Source organism: Capsicum annuum, chromosome 9 (genome assembly GCF_002878395.1).
Source record: "Capsicum annuum cultivar UCD-10X-F1 chromosome 9, UCD10Xv1.1, whole genome shotgun sequence".
Lineage (NCBI taxonomy): Eukaryota > Viridiplantae > Streptophyta > Magnoliopsida > Solanales > Solanaceae > Capsicum > Capsicum annuum.
Window position 1 is genome coordinate 4,835,455 of NC_061119.1, and position 18,121 is coordinate 4,853,575.

At 35.4% G+C, this 18,121-nt stretch overlaps 2 protein-coding genes and 1 long non-coding RNA gene across 4 annotated transcripts in view; 1 reads left to right on the forward strand and 2 right to left on the reverse strand.

The window, feature by feature from the left end:
* The first annotated feature begins 380 nt into the window (after positions 1–380).
* On the forward strand, positions 381–1,263 carry LOC124886991. Its single transcript, XR_007044392.1, has 2 exons — positions 381–551; positions 975–1,263. It is a non-coding gene; the product is annotated as an uncharacterized LOC124886991 (long non-coding RNA).
* A 4,229-nt stretch (positions 1,264–5,492) lies between these two features.
* LOC107843113 (cell division cycle protein 48 homolog) lies at positions 5,493–11,620 on the reverse strand. Its single transcript, XM_016687291.2, has 9 exons — positions 11,418–11,620; positions 10,732–10,897; positions 8,516–8,744; positions 7,532–8,298; positions 7,229–7,450; positions 7,073–7,144; positions 6,697–6,978; positions 6,234–6,590; positions 5,493–5,987 (listed from the first exon to the last, which is right to left on the reverse strand). The coding sequence occupies exons 1-9, from the start codon at positions 11,444–11,446 to the stop codon at positions 5,688–5,690; spliced, it is 2,424 nt and encodes an 807-aa protein (XP_016542777.2). The 5' UTR covers positions 11,447–11,620; the 3' UTR covers positions 5,493–5,687.
* Positions 11,621–14,097: 2,477 nt separating this feature from the next.
* Positions 14,098–18,121, reverse strand: part of LOC107842244 (39S ribosomal protein L41-A, mitochondrial-like) — a 7,787-nt gene continuing 3,763 nt past the window's right edge. Inside the window, exons 2-4 of one of the 2 annotated variants that reach the window (XR_007044393.1) lie at positions 16,336–16,400; positions 14,748–14,865; positions 14,098–14,497 (exon numbers count right to left, since the gene is read on the reverse strand). Coding sequence is in view for 1 of the 2 variants with exons in the window: in XM_047396040.1 (XP_047251996.1) it covers positions 14,806–14,865; positions 16,336–16,400 (125 nt within the window). In the remaining variant the exon portion in view is untranslated. Of the gene's footprint in view, positions 14,866–16,335; positions 16,401–18,121 lie in introns of both variants that reach the window. The other variant, XM_047396040.1, reaches the window with a different exon arrangement.

The following is an 18,121-nucleotide window of genomic DNA, read 5'->3' on the forward strand; positions in this document are numbered from 1 at the left end:
CCAGTAATGATATGCTCTATGATAATCAACGTACATAGACATCGTATATGAGTGTATATATATATACACACCCTAATGATATATTCCTTTTATATACTATCAGTATACATAGTTAAACTTGAATTTAGATATATGTAGATGCAAGTTGAAGGGGTTATATATTTAACATGCATGATATATGAGAGGCAAAGTGGCAGAAGGATAGTGTGGTAGGGTTAAAGGTGCACCCTTTAGAAAATGATAGATGTTAATGTCAAGGCCAAGTTGTGTCTATCTTGAACATAAACCCTATACATAGCTAGCTCATTTTGATTTGATGTTTTTGTAACTGTAAATACCTTTATAGGTTCTTCCATTCATGTGCTCCCAAGCCAATTATAACTAGTTGTGATCAACATGTTAGAAAATTACCAATCAAAGGCATGCATTTCCTGAGTATAGGTCGAAGAAGTATCGGGGAGAGGTGATTAGACAGGACATGGGTCACCTGCAGTTTATTGAGGACATGAACCTAGATAGAAAGATATGAAGATGGAGGATCGGAGTAGAAGGTTAGTAGGTAGTCGAACATTGTCTAGTTCTGATCTTTTCAATATTGTTATTGTTACTCTCCTATAGCTATTATCTAATTCTTCAATACAAGTATTAGCTATTGTTTCCTTTGCTTTTAGACATCGTATTATTTGTTGTTGCAACTGTTTTCTTCATCGTTGTTTTTAGCATGACTTCTTCGCGATATATTTGCGTTAAGTACTTATTTTTTAATATTTTACTTGAGCCGAGGATCTTTTGAAAATCGTCTCTCTATCTTCACAAAGCAGGAGTAAGGTTGCATACACACCAGTATCCTCTTAGGATCCACCTGTGGAATTTTACTTGATATGTTATTGTTATTGTAAAGACATGTATTCACTTTGCATAAACGCACAAACTTCTTGACAAAGAAATGACCATGTGTATCAGTGTTGTTGCAGGTTTCAATAAAATGGGCGATGTGATGTCTCAGGTTCCCTTTTCATCAAATTGTTGCAACTTTGATGGTTGATAGTTAGCTTGGAATACGACTTTGAGTAACCTAAAGAACTTTATGATGGACCAATATATTGACCTTTGACTCATAGTCGAAGAGTACATGCACGATCAAAAGGCGACTTTCAGGATTCAGAGTCAATAAATTTAAAATGAGTACAATTTTATATATATATATATATGCACATTTAATTTAAATATTCTTGCATATATATACATAGTTCGAATCGCAAAGTATTGACTTCATTTTCAAGACAGATATATTCTATACATCACACTAGATAAATATCATATTCATGGAATACGATTCACTTTCAAGATGCTTTGATGGTGAAATGGTAGACACGCTAGACCCAAAATCTCGTGCTAAAGAGCGCGGAGGTTCGAGTCCTCTCTTTAAGACATAATATTGAGAATGCACATTCAATGAGCATTCTTAATTGAAATAAATTTGGCAGTGGATCGCGAAATCTTGGTGATCTTCTCTATCTAATTAATGGGGAGTCCTCTTTAAAATCGTCCGTCCTACACCCACCCTTCGAGCATATGCTTCAACAGGAATCACCCAAAGGGTAGATTAGAAACCTCTAGTAAAATGCCCACTCGTAACCCAGCAAATAGAGTACATTACATAGTCCAGAGATTGACGACTAATATATATATGCACATTTAATTTAAATATTTTTGCATATATATTGAGTTCATTTCAAGTTCTGCTTGTTGTTTTTCATTTTGATATGTAATTCTATCACACTTATATTCGTGCATCCTGCTAGTAAACTCTTTTTTGAAATGCTTCACGTCATTTACATATGATGATTCAGACCACCAAAAAAATATCTCATACAATTCAAAGGCAATATCATTAAAGGTTTATGAGAGAGACAGGATTTGAACCTGCATAAATAACTTCAACAAATTTGTAGTATATCGATTTTGACCACTTGACCTCTCCCCTTTTTAGCTAAAGGGCTCCTCAATGGATTCTAATCCTCAAACTCGTCTTAAATTCATATTGGACAGCTCAAACATAATTACATACATCAAAGAATCTTTATCAAAAAAACTATATAGGTTAAACATAACTATTTATTCATTACACTGTCATTACTACATCACATCATATCAAGACCAAGTGTAACATGGTTGGTGCTAGCTACATATAGTACAACATTAATTTCTTCTTCTTTTTTTTTTTTTTTTTTTTTTATCACAAGAAAAATGATAAAGTTTTTTAATTAGATTTGACACCATTATATATCATGAAAGTGGGAGAAAATCCAATGAGAGGTAGTCAGAAAAATAGGTCAATATATGAACAGGAAAAGGGCTAAATATTTCATTGGACTAGGACATATTAATAATCTCTAGCATACTCATGTGGACTTGCTTGCTCTTGTTCTTTTTGTGTTCTTTTCACTTTTAAAAAATAGATATTAGCAACAGACAACTTCTATTTCTAAATAATCAAATATATCGCCAATTTTATTTCACGAAAAATTAGCGATGAATTATAAAAAAATCTTATGACGACAAATAAATTGCGTGAAATTAGGATACTTCAAAATTCTGAAAATCGAAGCGTTTTATTAAACATTTTTTTATGGAAACAAATGTCAATAAACGGATCCTAGTGAATTGAATTGGGTGCATGAATGTAATAAACTACAAATTTCATAACTATATATATATATATATATATATTAATTTGATTTGGTAGTAGTTTTTCCAACACAATTAAATGAGACATCCATGCTTTGCCTTAGTTTAAAGGAACATGACTCACGTTTCTCCTGCATTTCTACTTTATAATACTCTCTCTATTTAAAAATATCTATCGTATTTCTCTTTTACACGTCACTTAAAGAAAACATTAATTAAACGGTATTTTTAACTATTTTATCCTTATCTATGTTTTAAGATACACTATATCTTTATTAATTAAGTACTTACTCATGAAAGTGTTTGTTGTCTTCGGAAGAAATTACTACCATAGATAAATAAAAATACTTCATCCATTTCGTTTTAGTTGACCCTTATTGACTTGACACTTCCTTTACAAAAATATTTAATAGAGACTTATTTTACTAAAGTAACCATATTAATTATGCATTGAAAATATAAATTTGATTATATACACTTTACATAATCATTTAATGATAAGGGTAATATTAGAAAAACACAATAAAGTTCTCTTGATTTTAGAATTTGGACAACTAAAATGTAGGGGCGGCTCAACCATATTCGTCGCCTAAGGCGAAAATCAAACAAAGGCTTTAACTTTTTAAGAAAAAATAACCCAACTCTATTTTCAAAATTATATAATCAATTTTTTTAATTAATCTTTTTAAAGTGTAATCAATATATTTAATCTTTCTTGAGACATAGTAGTCTAGATATATGAAATTCTTCTAATAATTCTTTCCTTTAATATGAAAAATTTATTTTTTCTATAAATATTATTTAATTTTTATAAAAAAGATTATAATATATTATCAGTGAAAAATGAGGCCCCCCAAATTTGGGGTGCTTAAGCCGGCTGCCTATTTTTTTATGAGGTTAAGCCGCCCCTACTAAAATGAAATAAATATTTATAGCAAAAGGATCAACTACTATAAAACGAAGGGAGTAATAATTAATTTTATCTTAAACTTCAAAGGTAGGTAATAATTTAAGATATCTATTTTCAGAAATCACACAAAATTAATTTGAAAATTGAAACCATGAAGGGAGTACTTCATCACTAATTAGGGTCAAACCTAATAATGAAAATTCAAACATACCACATTAATATATATTGGTAAGTGGATGACCAAATAATATAGTAGGTACCTTAATATTGATTATAGGCACATGGAGTCAATAGCCTTAAGTAATTTCTTATAATATCATATTGTACTAGGTAATTTTACATTTGAATTACAATGAAAATAATTTAAGATAACTTATTTTTCCTAATTTATCACCAATTATGACTTGTAAATATATTAAGCTAGCTACTAAATTCATGCAAATCTTTATGAGATTAAAATTGAATGGCCAACCAAGATTAGAAAAAACAAGTTAGCACAACATAGAATCATAGAGTTATATTATAACATCGATGAAAAGTTCAGGAAGATATCTAAGGTTGATTTTAAAAGCCAGATTAAAAAAGTGTTTATGATCGAGACCATGCATTCCTCCTTGATTGGGCTCTTGCGGTATCCAGAATTAGATCAAATCAACCCGTGGCCGATTTACAAAACAAGAAGTTAAGCAAAGGCCAAGAGATTGATAAAGAACCTGACCGAAGATATGTTAATATATAACTATAGACTAAAGTAGCAAAATGTAAAAATAGAGAAGTAAATAATTGAATAATAATTTGATTTTGACAATGATATGTAGCATTTGTTGTTAGATCCATCATATCATTGTTCCCTCAATAAAAATGAAAGAAGTAAGAATTTTGCTTCTAAAAGAATGGCCTAGAAGTGCCATAGTACACCTATGTGGTACCCCTTTTGGACATTGATTTAACTATAAATTGATGTTTTTACATAACTAAATAAATATATAATATGAATTTTTATATATATACATATGCTTTTTTTACATGATTATGATTAATAGTTCATAGAACTCACATTGTGCTGATAAGTATTTACTATGTGTATGATATGGATTTTGGTTCAATTCGCCATCGGAAACAAGAAGTTCTGATCAGAGGAGATAATATTAATCACTTGACGTCCATCCGACGCATTCGTTATGATTGTCACATATTCTCTTTTTCTTTTCTTTTTCTTTTCGTATGATTTCACTTACAAGTGAATTTAGAATTTTATAAGTTTTTAGAAATATAAAGTTAATATATAATAATAATAATAATAATAATTTGGTTCATCGCGAAATATAAATATATATATATATAAAGGTGAACAAAAATTTTTAAATTTACATGAACCTATTAGGGATCTACCTTTCCTTTGATTCACCTCAAGGGTCCCCTTTCTATACTTGTACAATCTTTAAAGGTTAATGTTCGTAGGGTAACAAATAAAGGTTAGGGTACTTCACCTTTTAACTAGAGAACTCGAGTTTGAATACTACTAAATAGATTTTGCCTTTTCCGTATCTTCTCCATACTTTAGTTGCGGAGTGGTCGGGATTCGCGTTTCCTAAATAGAAGAGTCTTCGTTGGAAAAAACCAAGTTGTTAATTTCATAAATAATCAAATCAAGTTTCGAACCGATCAGGTCAATCGTTTCAAAGTGATTTGAGTTAAAGCTTTGAGCATAGAGCGGAGCAGATTCGTGGAGAGGAGTAGAGTCCAACAATATTTAACCCCATACTCAAATCCCATCTCAATACGATGTCTTAAGGAGAATCCAAAAGTGCGAATCTAGTTGGGCCCGATGAAGTACTGAACACCAAGTGGAAACCCCCTAAAAAAATATTAAATGCTGCAACAATGCAAGTTTTCAATAAAATCTAGGCTTTAATGTGTAACAAAATAATAAGTAGCTACAGAATATTTTATGTAAAGCTCATAAAGATCAAAATAATATTACAAACTCTGGGCAATGAATGGAAATACTGAATTTTACCAACTTCCAAAGTTTCTTCAAAAATAATTATAGTAAACATAAGACATGAAAATAAGTTTTGACAATCTAGCTATAGAGATCATCTTCATCTGCATCACCAGCAGAAGTTGCGAAGGGATCGGCAGCAGTTCCGGTGGTGGCACCCGTGCTAGCATCCGCGAACCGGAACTCAGAACCAAAGCCTCGGGACTGCTGTAACGTCTGAGCAAACGCCTGGTACTTGCGGATATCAGCATCACTGACACTCCTCCTAGCGTACTTCATCGATTCCTCAAAGTGAGAGGGCTTGATCTCAGATACCTCATCGTCAATGTCTTCCTCCATGGCTTCCGGATTATCCCTTCTCCTTCTCTCCCTCTCGATATCCTGTAAACGTACAATGCAACATTTTCTAAGACCGGAAGGGGCGGAGCTAGAGTATGTAGGAAGCAGGTTCGGCAGAATTCAGTAATTTTGATTTAAACCTTGTATTTGTCGTAAAAAGTTCATTTAACTCAAAAGGACTAAAATCCCGAACTCATAAACAATTTAAATCGAGTCTACGAGTGTAGTAACTAATATGTATTTTCTCAAAAGTTATCAACCGACGAGAAATAGAGATGGAAGACTTACTTTCTCAATGTTCTCCCGAATAGCATATTTGCATGTACGTTGGCAGATCTCTGTAATGTCAGCGCCGCTGAACCCTTGCGTGTATTTTGCAAGAGCTCTTAGATCTATATTCTTAGAAAGGGGTGATTTCCGCAAGCATGCCTTGAAAATTTGATAGCGAGAGTCCTCGTCAGGGAGAGGAATGTAGATCAATTGGTCAAGCCGACCAGGACGTAGAAGTGCAGGATCAATAATGTCAGGCCTGTTGGTGGCACCAATGATGAAAACAGTCTTCTTGGCATTCATACCATCCATTTCAGTGAGAAGTTGATTCAGAACTCTATCGGCACCTCCGGAATCTCCAACGCTACTTCCCCTCTGCAAAATCAAGTCGCATTCAGCAACAGAAGCAAATAATCTGAAAAGAGCGGTAATAACCTATGTAGTAGCAGTTCGATGGGAACATGAGAACGAGGAACATCACCTGAGTAGCAATTGAGTCCAACTCATCGAAAAACAGTACACAAGGTGCAGAAGCTCGAGCCTTGTCGAATATCTCCCTAACATTGGCTTCACTCTCTCCGAACCACATGGTAAGCAATTCTGGACCCTTGATACTAATAAAATTGGCTTGGCATTCATTTGCAATAGCCTTCGCCAGCAATGTTTTCCCACATCCAGGTGGCCCGTAGAAGAGAACACCCTTTGACGGAGACATACCAAACTTCTCGAACTTCTCGGGATGTTCCACTGGATATTGAACAGTCTACAAAACAAATAACAGATAATAGGCCAAGTAAATCAATAAGGTTCGCAGATCAAATCCTAATGTTCATCATTATATGTCCGTATATAAGTACCTCTTGAAGCTCACGCTTGACATTCTCAAGGCCTCCAATGTCCTCCCAAGAGACATTAGGAACTTCAACAACCTGTTCACCCAAACGTCATAATTAGGAATCAAACGGAAGATATGTAGCGGCAGAAGCTGAGAATGTTAGGAAATCTCGACTTACAGTTTCACGCAGGGCAGATGGATTGCTTGTCGCAAGGGCAGTTGCGAAATGCTCATTAGTCACAGCCATGGAATTCAATATCTCTGCATCGATAGATTCATCTTCCAAATCAATCACATCCATCTTCTCTCTGATGCATTGAAGTGCAGCCTCGGTACACAAAGCTGCCAAATCCGCACCAACATAACCATGAGTGTCTTTGCCAATTCTTTCCAAATCAACCTGCAAACAAAGACCAACGTATCACCAAACTGCAAATCTCTTTAAGTCAGAATACGAAAAGTTTTGTAGGTATGAAATTACATCTTCGGCAAGCTTCATGTTCTTTGTATGGATACGAAGCACCTCAAGGCGCCCGACTTCATCTGGCACACCAATATCTATCTCCCTATCGAACCTGCCAAACCTTCTTAGGGCAGGGTCAATACTATTAGGCCGATTAGTGGCACCCATCACAATTACGTGGGCACGTGATTTGAGACCATCCATCAGAGTCAAGAGCTGAGAAACAATCCTTCTCTCAACCTCTCCATGTGTCTTCTCGCGTTTAGGAGCTATTGAGTCAATTTCATCAATAAAGATAATTGAAGGTGCATTCTTTTCGGCTTCCTCAAATGCTTTCCTGAGATTGCTTTCACTTTCTCCAGCCATTTTGGACATGATCTCTGGCCCGTTAATACAAAAGAAGAACGCACCAGTCTCATTAGCAACCGCCCGAGCTATCAATGTCTTCCCTGATCCAGGAGGTCCATACAAGAGAATTCCTTTGGGAGGTTTCACACCGATAGATTTGAAGAGCTGTGGATGCCTCAACGGAAGCTCAACAAGCTCGCGGATCTGTGCCATTTGTTTACGCACGCCACCAACATCATCATAACCGACCTCATCTAGCCGATTCTCATCTTCTCTGTTCACAGGTTCACCGTCACAGAATATTTCAGTATCTGGAGCGACAACACAATATTCAGCTGGATCAGTCTCAATAACCTTGAATTCTACACTTCTCATTCCTCCTCTTACAAGAAATAGATCACCCTTCCTCACAGGTCGATATGCTTCAAGGAAGTAGGCTGCAAACAAATAACACAACGGAGACACGATGGATCAGTAATGCATAAACAATTCGATTCAAATACACCATCTTTTTGTCAAAACACTTGCCAATACAATGCTAATCAGAAGATTACCGTCATCGAAGTATAACCTAAACTCTAACAGAGCATTAAATAATATCACGTATCCAAAAATTCTAACAAGCAAAAGCAATATTAATAGTAGAACACTTACGTTTCAAGTAAACATCAAATAAATTTCCGGTAACCCCTTCAATGGTGTCGTCAATGGGAAGAATGTGCACACGTTTACCATATTTGACATCAGGACATTGATGCACAGAGACAACATCACCAAGACGAACCCTAAGGTTGTTTCTGACAACCTTGTTCATCCTAATCTTTGGTTCATCACATGTCTCATCAGCAAGGCAAATGCAGATTGTATCTCTTCTTTTCTTTCCCTATACAACAAAATGCAAAGTTAAGAGCTGAAAATCTTACCAACAAAACGTCACCAACAGACACTATATATGTATTTGTGTTGTGTGTATGCTAATATTTCACCACACTTCTTACATCACCATAACGTGAAGAAGCTACAGCTCATACCAATTCCTCAAAGTTTGCAACAGCATTTCCCAAACGAGGTACAATCATTACGACTAACTACACCTACTCATACAAACTATAAACAGAATAAGATTACTAATAAAGTAGAACATCAAAAGGCACCAAACACTTCACCATTCTTCATGGTTTCATTAGGCACTACAATATCTCCGAGTGAGAAAAATACACACAGAACAACAAAAATTCAGGTCTTTAAGAAGAAAGAACCAGCCTTCTCAGCTTTTATATACATATAAATATATCTCACGTAACTCATCATCCTTAATCACTTGCACAACTGAGTTCCAGCGGAGCAGAGACACCAAACATACCCAACAACAACACACCCGGTGTAATCCATAGGTTGGTCTGGGAGGGTAGAGTGTACCCAGACTTCACCCCTACCTCACCGAGGTAGAGAAGCTGTTTTGGGAAGACCCTTGGCTCAAATAACACACATGGGCACCAAACTTACCCATGTACCATATAAACCCGTACCTCGCTTTTTGCATCCTTCATCCTATAAAAACCTATACCTAAGCACAAGCAAGGGATAAAAGAACTAACCTTAGAAAACTTGAACAATCAAAATCCACGAAAACTCAATTCAGGTTTCCAAGAAGATTCCAACTACCTGATTAGAATTCTCAATTTATCCACATTCTCCTAAACATCCTAAACACCGAGGGCGAAGGTAGAGCATTACTTATCGCGTCGGACAAACCGAGTAGCTTTTGCTTAGAGCTTATATTTGTATTCATAAATTCATTAAATATGTATATTTACTTGATCGCAAACCCAACAACTAAGACGAGTTAGCTATCTGTTCAGTGGCAAATTATGAACCCATAAACTTCAAATTCTGGTTGCACCTTGCTAAATAATATTAGTAATCACAACACCATTACAACCCATGTCCATTAGAAACCCCCAACCCCCCACACCCCACACCCACACCCCAAATTAACAACAACATACTCCGTGTAGAGGGTCGAGTATATGCAGACATTACCCTACCTCGTGGAGCTAAAGACACTGTTTTCGAAAGACATTCAGCTAAAGTGAAGCAAAATTTACAAACTACTCCTACCAAAAACACATGAAGTTTCAAGAAACTTAACGAAATCATGATAAACATCTAGCCTCTATCATGACTGTCACCATGGAGGGTAGAGTGTGCGCAAACCTTACCCCTAGGCCCTATATCTCAGGGAGCTAGAGAGGCTATTTCCAAAAGACCCTCAGCTCAAGTTTAATAAATTACAAACTTCACCTACCAAAAACACGTGAAAATACAAGAATCCTTAAACAAATCATGAATAAAAATCCATCCTTTTATCAAGATTGTGTCACCATGGAGAGTAGAGTGTACGCAAACCTTACCTCTACCTTTTGGAGCTAGAAGGTCTATTTCCGAAAGACCCTCCGCTCAAATAAACCAAAAATTACAAACAACACCTACCAAAAACACATGAAATTTCAACAGAACTTAAACAAAACATGGATAAAAATCCAAGCTTTATCAAGATTGTGCAACATGAAAAAGCTGAAGCTTTTCCTTAGTATCAGGACCTAGTATCAGGACCAATAAGTAAACACAACCCTGGTCCCATAGGTGAGATTTAACACACACACAAAAGTTACAAAAGCTACAACCTACACCTACCCCCACCCCCACCCCCACCCCCACAATCATCAACAACTATCTCTACCTCGTGGAGCTAGAGAGGCTATTTCCAAAAGACCCTCACTCAAGTTTAGCAAAATTACAAAACTACACCTACCAAAAACACATGAAAATTCAACAAAACTTAATCACAACATAGGTAAAAATCAAACCTTTATCAAGATTGTGTCACCACGAAAAAGCTGAAGCTTTTCCATGGTATCAGGATGAAGCGAAACAACAGAATTATCATCATTGGTTGCTTCATCAACAACAAGACGATTAGGAGACTTCTTCCTCTCCAAAATTGCTGTACTATAATCCTTCTTAGTCCCCTTCCTACAAAAAAAAAACTTCAATAATTAAACAACAACAGCAACACTATACCCAGTGAAATCCCAAAAGTGAGGTCTAGAGCGCATAGAGCGTCCGCAAAAGTTATCACTGCCACGTGGAGGTAAAGAGGCTGTTTCCGAAAAACATTAATCATCAAGAATCAAAAATACAAGTACAAGTACATCAACATATTTTTACACAAAATTTGATAATCAACAATCATATACACACCAAACATATTTTTACACAAAAATTTGATAATCAAGAATCAAATATAAGTACACCAACATATATTTTACAAAAACTTGATAAACAAGAATCATATACAAGCACACCAAACATATTTTTAGACAAAAATTTGATAATCAAGAATCATATACAAGTACACCAACATATTTTTACACAAAAATTTGATAATCAAGAATCAAAAATACAAGTACACCAACATATTTTTATAATCAAGAATCAAAAATAAAAGTACACCAACATATTTTTTAACTAAAAATTGTTAATGGGTACTTACAAATCAGAGGATTCAGCTTTGTTAGTCATGATTTTGTTTGTATTTTTGTTGTACAGTCACAGATTTTTCTTTTGTTTTGGCTAATGATGTTTTATTAGACATCTTAAAGTTGCACGTTATTTAAATAGTGTTATAGTAAAATCCATTTCTTGTTAGGAAAGAAATACTTTTTCCCTTTTCTAGTCAATGTGTTTATTTGCTATTTTCCACTTTTAGTCATTGGTCCAATAATTTTTTCTAAGTGGTTTTTGATATTCGTATTGAAGTATGAATAATATATAGAATTCTTTTTAAATTTTGATATAGCTAGCATTTACGTTCTCTAATTTTGAATGTATATAAGTAAATATTTAAATTACTTTAATAGGTTTTAAGGGAATAATCGACCAATTATAGTGTGCCATGTCAGTATTTTGCTATCGTGGCATTCCCTTATTTGTTCACCAAACAAATCACTAATTATTGAAGTGGCATTTAAATTTTTTGAGGATGTATTTCTTTATGCCAAAATTAACTTTTTGTTTGAACTGTTTTTTGCAATTTTTTTTAAACAAATTTGAGTTTCAAAACTTAATTTTTCAGTTTTTTAAAACTTTCTAAAAGATCGGTAAATTTTAAAAATTGAATTTAGAAGCTTTTAAAAAAGATTTAAAAGAGCATATGCAAATTTTACATTTTATAGAAATAGAAAAATTATTTTCGAATCATATATTTTATCAAAATACATGTAAAGACAATTTTCGAAAAATCCTACTGAATATCTTTTTAGCTTTAATAATTCAAAAGGAATCCTAGTTGAATGAGACTTCATTAATCCATTCTATCTAAATTAATTAAGCTAAAATCCAAAACCTCTTTCAATATTCAAAATTCTAGAACATTCCAGCCAATTCTAGAGTCCCAATTATTAATTTTAGCAATTTTGATTTTCTCATAGCAAGTAGAAATTCAAAGTAAGAGTTTGACCATAGAAATAAAATGATAAAATGTGTAACTACAAAATAAAATATTCATCATAATTTCGCAAGTGAGGTATGAAAGAAGTATGTTAAATGTAAATATTATTTCTGAAAAAGATAAAATGTACGTAAAATTTTACATCTAGAAAGCATAACTTATATACAAACTTTATTCTTACCTTTATGAAATAAAGAGACTGTTTTTAATTAATATATGATGTAGAAATAAATTTTTGTCCAATTAAGAATTTAAGCCAACTTTGCTTGTATTGCTTAGCTTGGTAGATATTCCCCCCAATTACTTTCAAGAGTATTATCTTCTTGGAATCATCATATTATAAAGTCCACAACCACCTACTACTTTTTTAACTCTTTACCCAAGTTAGGTAGCTGAGTCGGGGTCTATCAGAGACGGTCTCTCTATTTTCTCGAAAGTGATGATATGAACTGCGTATATTTTATCCTCCCAGATTCCACTAGGTGAGAGGGAATACACCAAATATGTTGTTGTTTACCAAGTTGGGTAGCTCAAACTCACCTTCACTTGGAAGTAGGTGTACAAGAATGTTCTTTTTTTTTTCTAAAATAATAGTGATATGAATTTAGATAGTCGATTCCAACTTGTTTAGAATGAAGCATAGTAATAGTTATTGTAGTGATGTTCAGACTGACTTAAGCATACCTCAACTAATTTCAAGAAAGTTACTACTTTTTTAACTCTTTACCTGAGCCAGAGGTCTATCAAAAATAGCCTCTCATTTTTTCCGAAGGTGGTGATATGGACTGCGTACATTTACCCTCATCAGATCCCACTAGGTGGGAATACCCCGAGTATGTTGTTGTTGTACCCAAGTTAGGTAGCTCAAACTCACCTTCACTTCCTAGTAGGTTTACAAGAATGTTCTTTTTATTTTTTTAAAATAATAGTGATATGAATTCATATAACCGATTCCAAATTGTTTAGAAATGAAGCATAGTAATAGTTATTGTAGTGATGTTCGGACTGACTTAAGTACACCTTGACTAATTTCAAGAAAGTTATTTTAACAAAAGAAGGGTGGGGTGGGGGTATTGTAGTGATGTTCGAACTAACTTAAGCACACCTCGATTAATTTCAAGAAAGTTATTTTTCTTTAATAATAGTGATATGAAGTAGAGTTTCAGATAGCCGATCCCAACCTGTTTAGCACTGAAGCATAGTAATAGTTATTTTAGTGATGTTCGGACTAACTTAAACACACTTTGACTAATTTCAAGAAAAATATTTTCACGAAAGAAGGGTGGGGCGGGGGTATTATAGAGATGTGCAGACTAACTTAAGCACACTTCGACTAATTTCAAGAAAAATATTTTCACGAAAGAAGGGTGGGGCAGGGTATTATAGAGATGTTCAGACTAACTTAAGCACACTTCGACTAATTTCAAGAAAGTTATTTTAACGAAAGAAGGGTGGTGGAGGGGTTGATACCCCAACCAACTAAACTAAGAAGAAACATAGAAAAGGACAGAGATGAATCAAACCTTGAGAGTGCACCTTTACGCACTTGAACTTGGTCTCAACCTGCAATTAAACACCAACTCGTTCTTACTGTGCTTTGTGGACATCCAACGTTGAAGTGACACACAAATTTTAGAGGCGTCCAAAGCACATCCAACGTTGAAGTGACACACAAATTTTAGAGGCGTCCAGATAATCATTTTGTAAGTAGGAGAAGTATCAAGGTGTCTAAATATCCACATTCAAAGTTGAAATGTTTACTTAACAATGAGATCTAAGACAAAAAGGATCCATACTTATACATACACCTTTACAAACTACAATAGAAGTCCTTTCTCCCCTTCACATTATACATTCTTCCCGTTCTACCAACGAATTCTCTCTCTCAAAAAAAAAAGGACAGTTCGATGCACTAAAGCTCTCGCTATGCGCAAGGTCGGGAGAAGGGCCCACCACAAGGGTGTATTGTACGCAGTCTTACCTTGCATATCTGCCAAAGGTTGTTTCCAAGGCTTGAACCTGTGACCTACTGGTCACATGACAGCAACTTTACCCGTTACTCCAAGACTCTCCTTCAACGAATTCTCTATAATAATTGTTAGCTAATTGTTGTCGCATAGCACCTGCGTGATTTCAAGTTATCATCATATAATATAGACAAGAAGGAAATGAAGAAACAATGATCATTTCATTGCACAAGGAGCATGATCTGAAAAAGAGAACTATGAGTTAGCTGATAACAATGGCATCATCTTAATGCAAAACTTTATGCAGATGCAAGAACGTAACATCAACGATCAAATCTAAGAAGGAATCGGCGTAGAAAACAGAAAATTGTCTAACGAAAACTAGGTGCATATTGAAAATCCAAACCAGAAAGCAACATTAGTAACGGTTGTTTGAAAATCTGAATCGCGGTCTGCTTAGTTTCTCAAACTGCAGTCTCTGTAGTTTTACTTTGTTTTGCACACTGAGATACATATGGCTTCAGCTGCAAATAAAAATAACAAAGATAAATCATACGAGCGCGAGGTATCAAGATCATGAATAACTCCATGCACAATGTAAAGCGAAAAGAACAGTAATACTAAGTAAGGCACATAATATCCTTCCATCTTTCTTTGAGAAACAATCTAGCTCCTGTCAAAGTTACTCTCCGAAATCTGGTCACCTTCTCCAATCACGTGCCTGCACGCACCATGAAGAGAGGCAGCTTTCCGTGCGACTAATTTACACGAGCCAACGCTTACGCCTAGATCCAACAAGGTGCATTATGGAGATTGTCATCCATCTTGGACCCAATCATTACGATGACTGTAAAGTGGGCAACCCGGTGCACTAAAGCTCGCGGGTCCGGGGAAGGGCCCCACCACAAGGATGTATTGTACGCAACCTTACCTTGCATTTCTGCCAGAGGCTGTTTCCAAGGGTTGAACCGTGACCTCTTGGTCACATGGTAGCAACTTTACCCGTTGCTCCAAGGCTCCCCTTCGATGACAGTAAAGTGGACAGATTCTAAAAAAGGCGATGGTTAGTGAGAAAGGTGCATACTTCATAGAATCAAGGAAGTTCTTGCTTGACCAGTGGTCGAGATGGAATGAACCTGTGACCTGTCAGCGATTGACGCTTGCAAAGAACATTATTTCACACACATAAAAGAGGAAGAATTTCCTGAAAAACTTGTTTGTCGCAGCTTTATAGTCTTAGGTATCTTCGACGCTCTCCCAAAGACAGACTCTAGATGAATAGGAAGTGACATGTCCTACTGTTGGATCTCAACTCCGCCTATTTACTTGGGCATGTCTAATTAAAAGATCAAATACCAAAATGTCAACAATATCCCATTTTTCTAAGCCTCGAACCACATAGAGAGAAACACCGTTCACAGAGTTATCCTATTATCTTCGAACTGCCAAAAATAAAAATAAACAAGCGAAACAGATAACAACAACATATTGTAATCTAAGAGAAACTATAAGTCAGGTAATTACGTTTACCCCCAAATTCCATTACTTATACAGCTAAGCCACTTTCAACTTTAAGAGCACAAAAGAACACGATGACTCAAAGGACAACTCGTGCTACTAACTCTTGTGACTATATCACGAATGAAAGATCAACCTTCCCCAAACCTGATCCAAGACCAGGGCAGCCCGGTGCACTAAAAGCTCCCGTTACGTGCAAGGTCCGAGGAAGGGCCCCACCCCATAAGGGTGTATTGTACGCAACCTTACTTTTCATTTCTGCCAGAGGCCGTTTCCAAGGCTTAAACCCGTGATCTCTTGGTCACATGGCAGCAACTCCAAGGCTCCCCTTCAGCTGATCCAAGACCATCAATGATATATTGACATGCTATTAAAGTTTCCACATTTTCTCTTTTTTCTCGAATGGAGCACTCCGTTTTTAGTCCCAAATATGCACCACTTTTTTTTTTAAAAAAAAGGGATCGAAACTTTAGTACCTGACAACCTGTCAATTCTGGAACTACATAACTTGGTAATTTTTCTTGCACAAGAACATAACCACCTGCAGAAAATGTAAGGGAACTCAGTAACCAGCACGTCTCAAAAACATCCAAATGTGGACCTTTTAAACCTCCATACATATTTCAGGCATTCAGAAATCACAAATGCATTTCAACGGTTAGCTGTTGCACAGAAAGAACTATGCTTCTACCCCAAGCTAGTCGGAGTGGGCTTAGATGGATATCCTAGAATATTAATCTTAAACCAAAAAGGGAAACTAAACAAGTAAACCGATTTCAACGAAATGGTTTAACGTTACCATCAAGAGCTTTATAGCTCAGTCAATCAATCAACCAACTATTTTCATTCTAAAACTGGTCGGGAAGGCTACAAGATCCTCTATATCGAGGCTTCCCTATTGTAATCCATTTTGCTTCAATCCCGAAAATGATGGAATGATGCAGCTAAATAAAAATAATCATAACAAGAGGAATCATCACTAATAACTCAGTTATGAACATAAATAAAAAATCATCAAAATTAATACAACAAAATCATGTCAAGTGTAGTCCCACAAATGGAGTCTGAGGATGGTGGTGTGTACGCACCCTTACCCCTACCCTATCTTGTGAAGGTAGAGAGACCGTTTCCTATAGAACCTCGGCTCAAGTGAAGCAACTCACCAAAATCAAAATAAAGGACAAACGACGATCTAAATCCAATCAAAAAATTCACATTTCATTGCACCCATTTCAATAACACAAGTACTAGTCCACAAAATCAATACAACAACATATCGAGCGTTATCTCACAAGCGTGGTCTGAGGATGGTAGTATGTACGCAATCTTACCCCTACCCGAGAGGCTATTTCCGATACACCCTCAACTCAAGTGAAGCATCTCCGCAAAATAAATATAAAAGAAAGAGAGGTTCTAATAACAATCAAAAGACTGACATTTCTTAGCCCCAATTTAAGCAACTCAAAGTACTAGTCCTCAAATACTGAAAAGACAGTATAAACCCAAAAAATCATCAGCCCTATAGCTCCCAAAATTCAAATAAACGATAAAATGACTAGTCCTTAGTGGCAGAGTCTGCCACTTGTACTTGAGGGGTGTCACCAACACCCCCTTCGTCGAAAAGTTATACTGCGTAGCTAAGAGTATATTACATATTGGCACCCCTTAGCTTCTTCGTCAATTTACTTCTTTATAATTTGACATCCCTTATTAAAAATCTTGGCTTCACCACTGCTAATCCTTAAACACTCAAAAGACAGTATAAACCCAAAAAATCACCAGCCGTATAGCTCCCCAAAATCAATATAAAGGACAAAAGGGGTTCTAAACACATCGCATCGCATCGCATCGTATCGTATAGGATCGTATCGTATTGTTACTGCCAACACCATGCTTATTTTTATTATTACTTAGATCTTATTGTATCGTATCGTTAAGTTTCATCATTAGGTAACGACAAAGAAGTCCATTTTACGTAATGACCGACTTGGTGAGATTGTGTCGCTACCTTATATTTTTTTTTTTTCTCATTTCACCTTTACTTATTATTTACTAATCTGATTTTTTCCTTTATCTTACCCTTTTATATTAGCCCTACCGCATACCCTACTTTTCTAATAGGTCTATCTTTTAAATTATTGACGTGTGAAATTATGTAACGACGGAAAACAATACAATCTATCCAAATGTTGAATTCATTAAAACAACACAACATGATACAATCTATCCAAATGTTGTATTCATTAAAACAACACAACACGA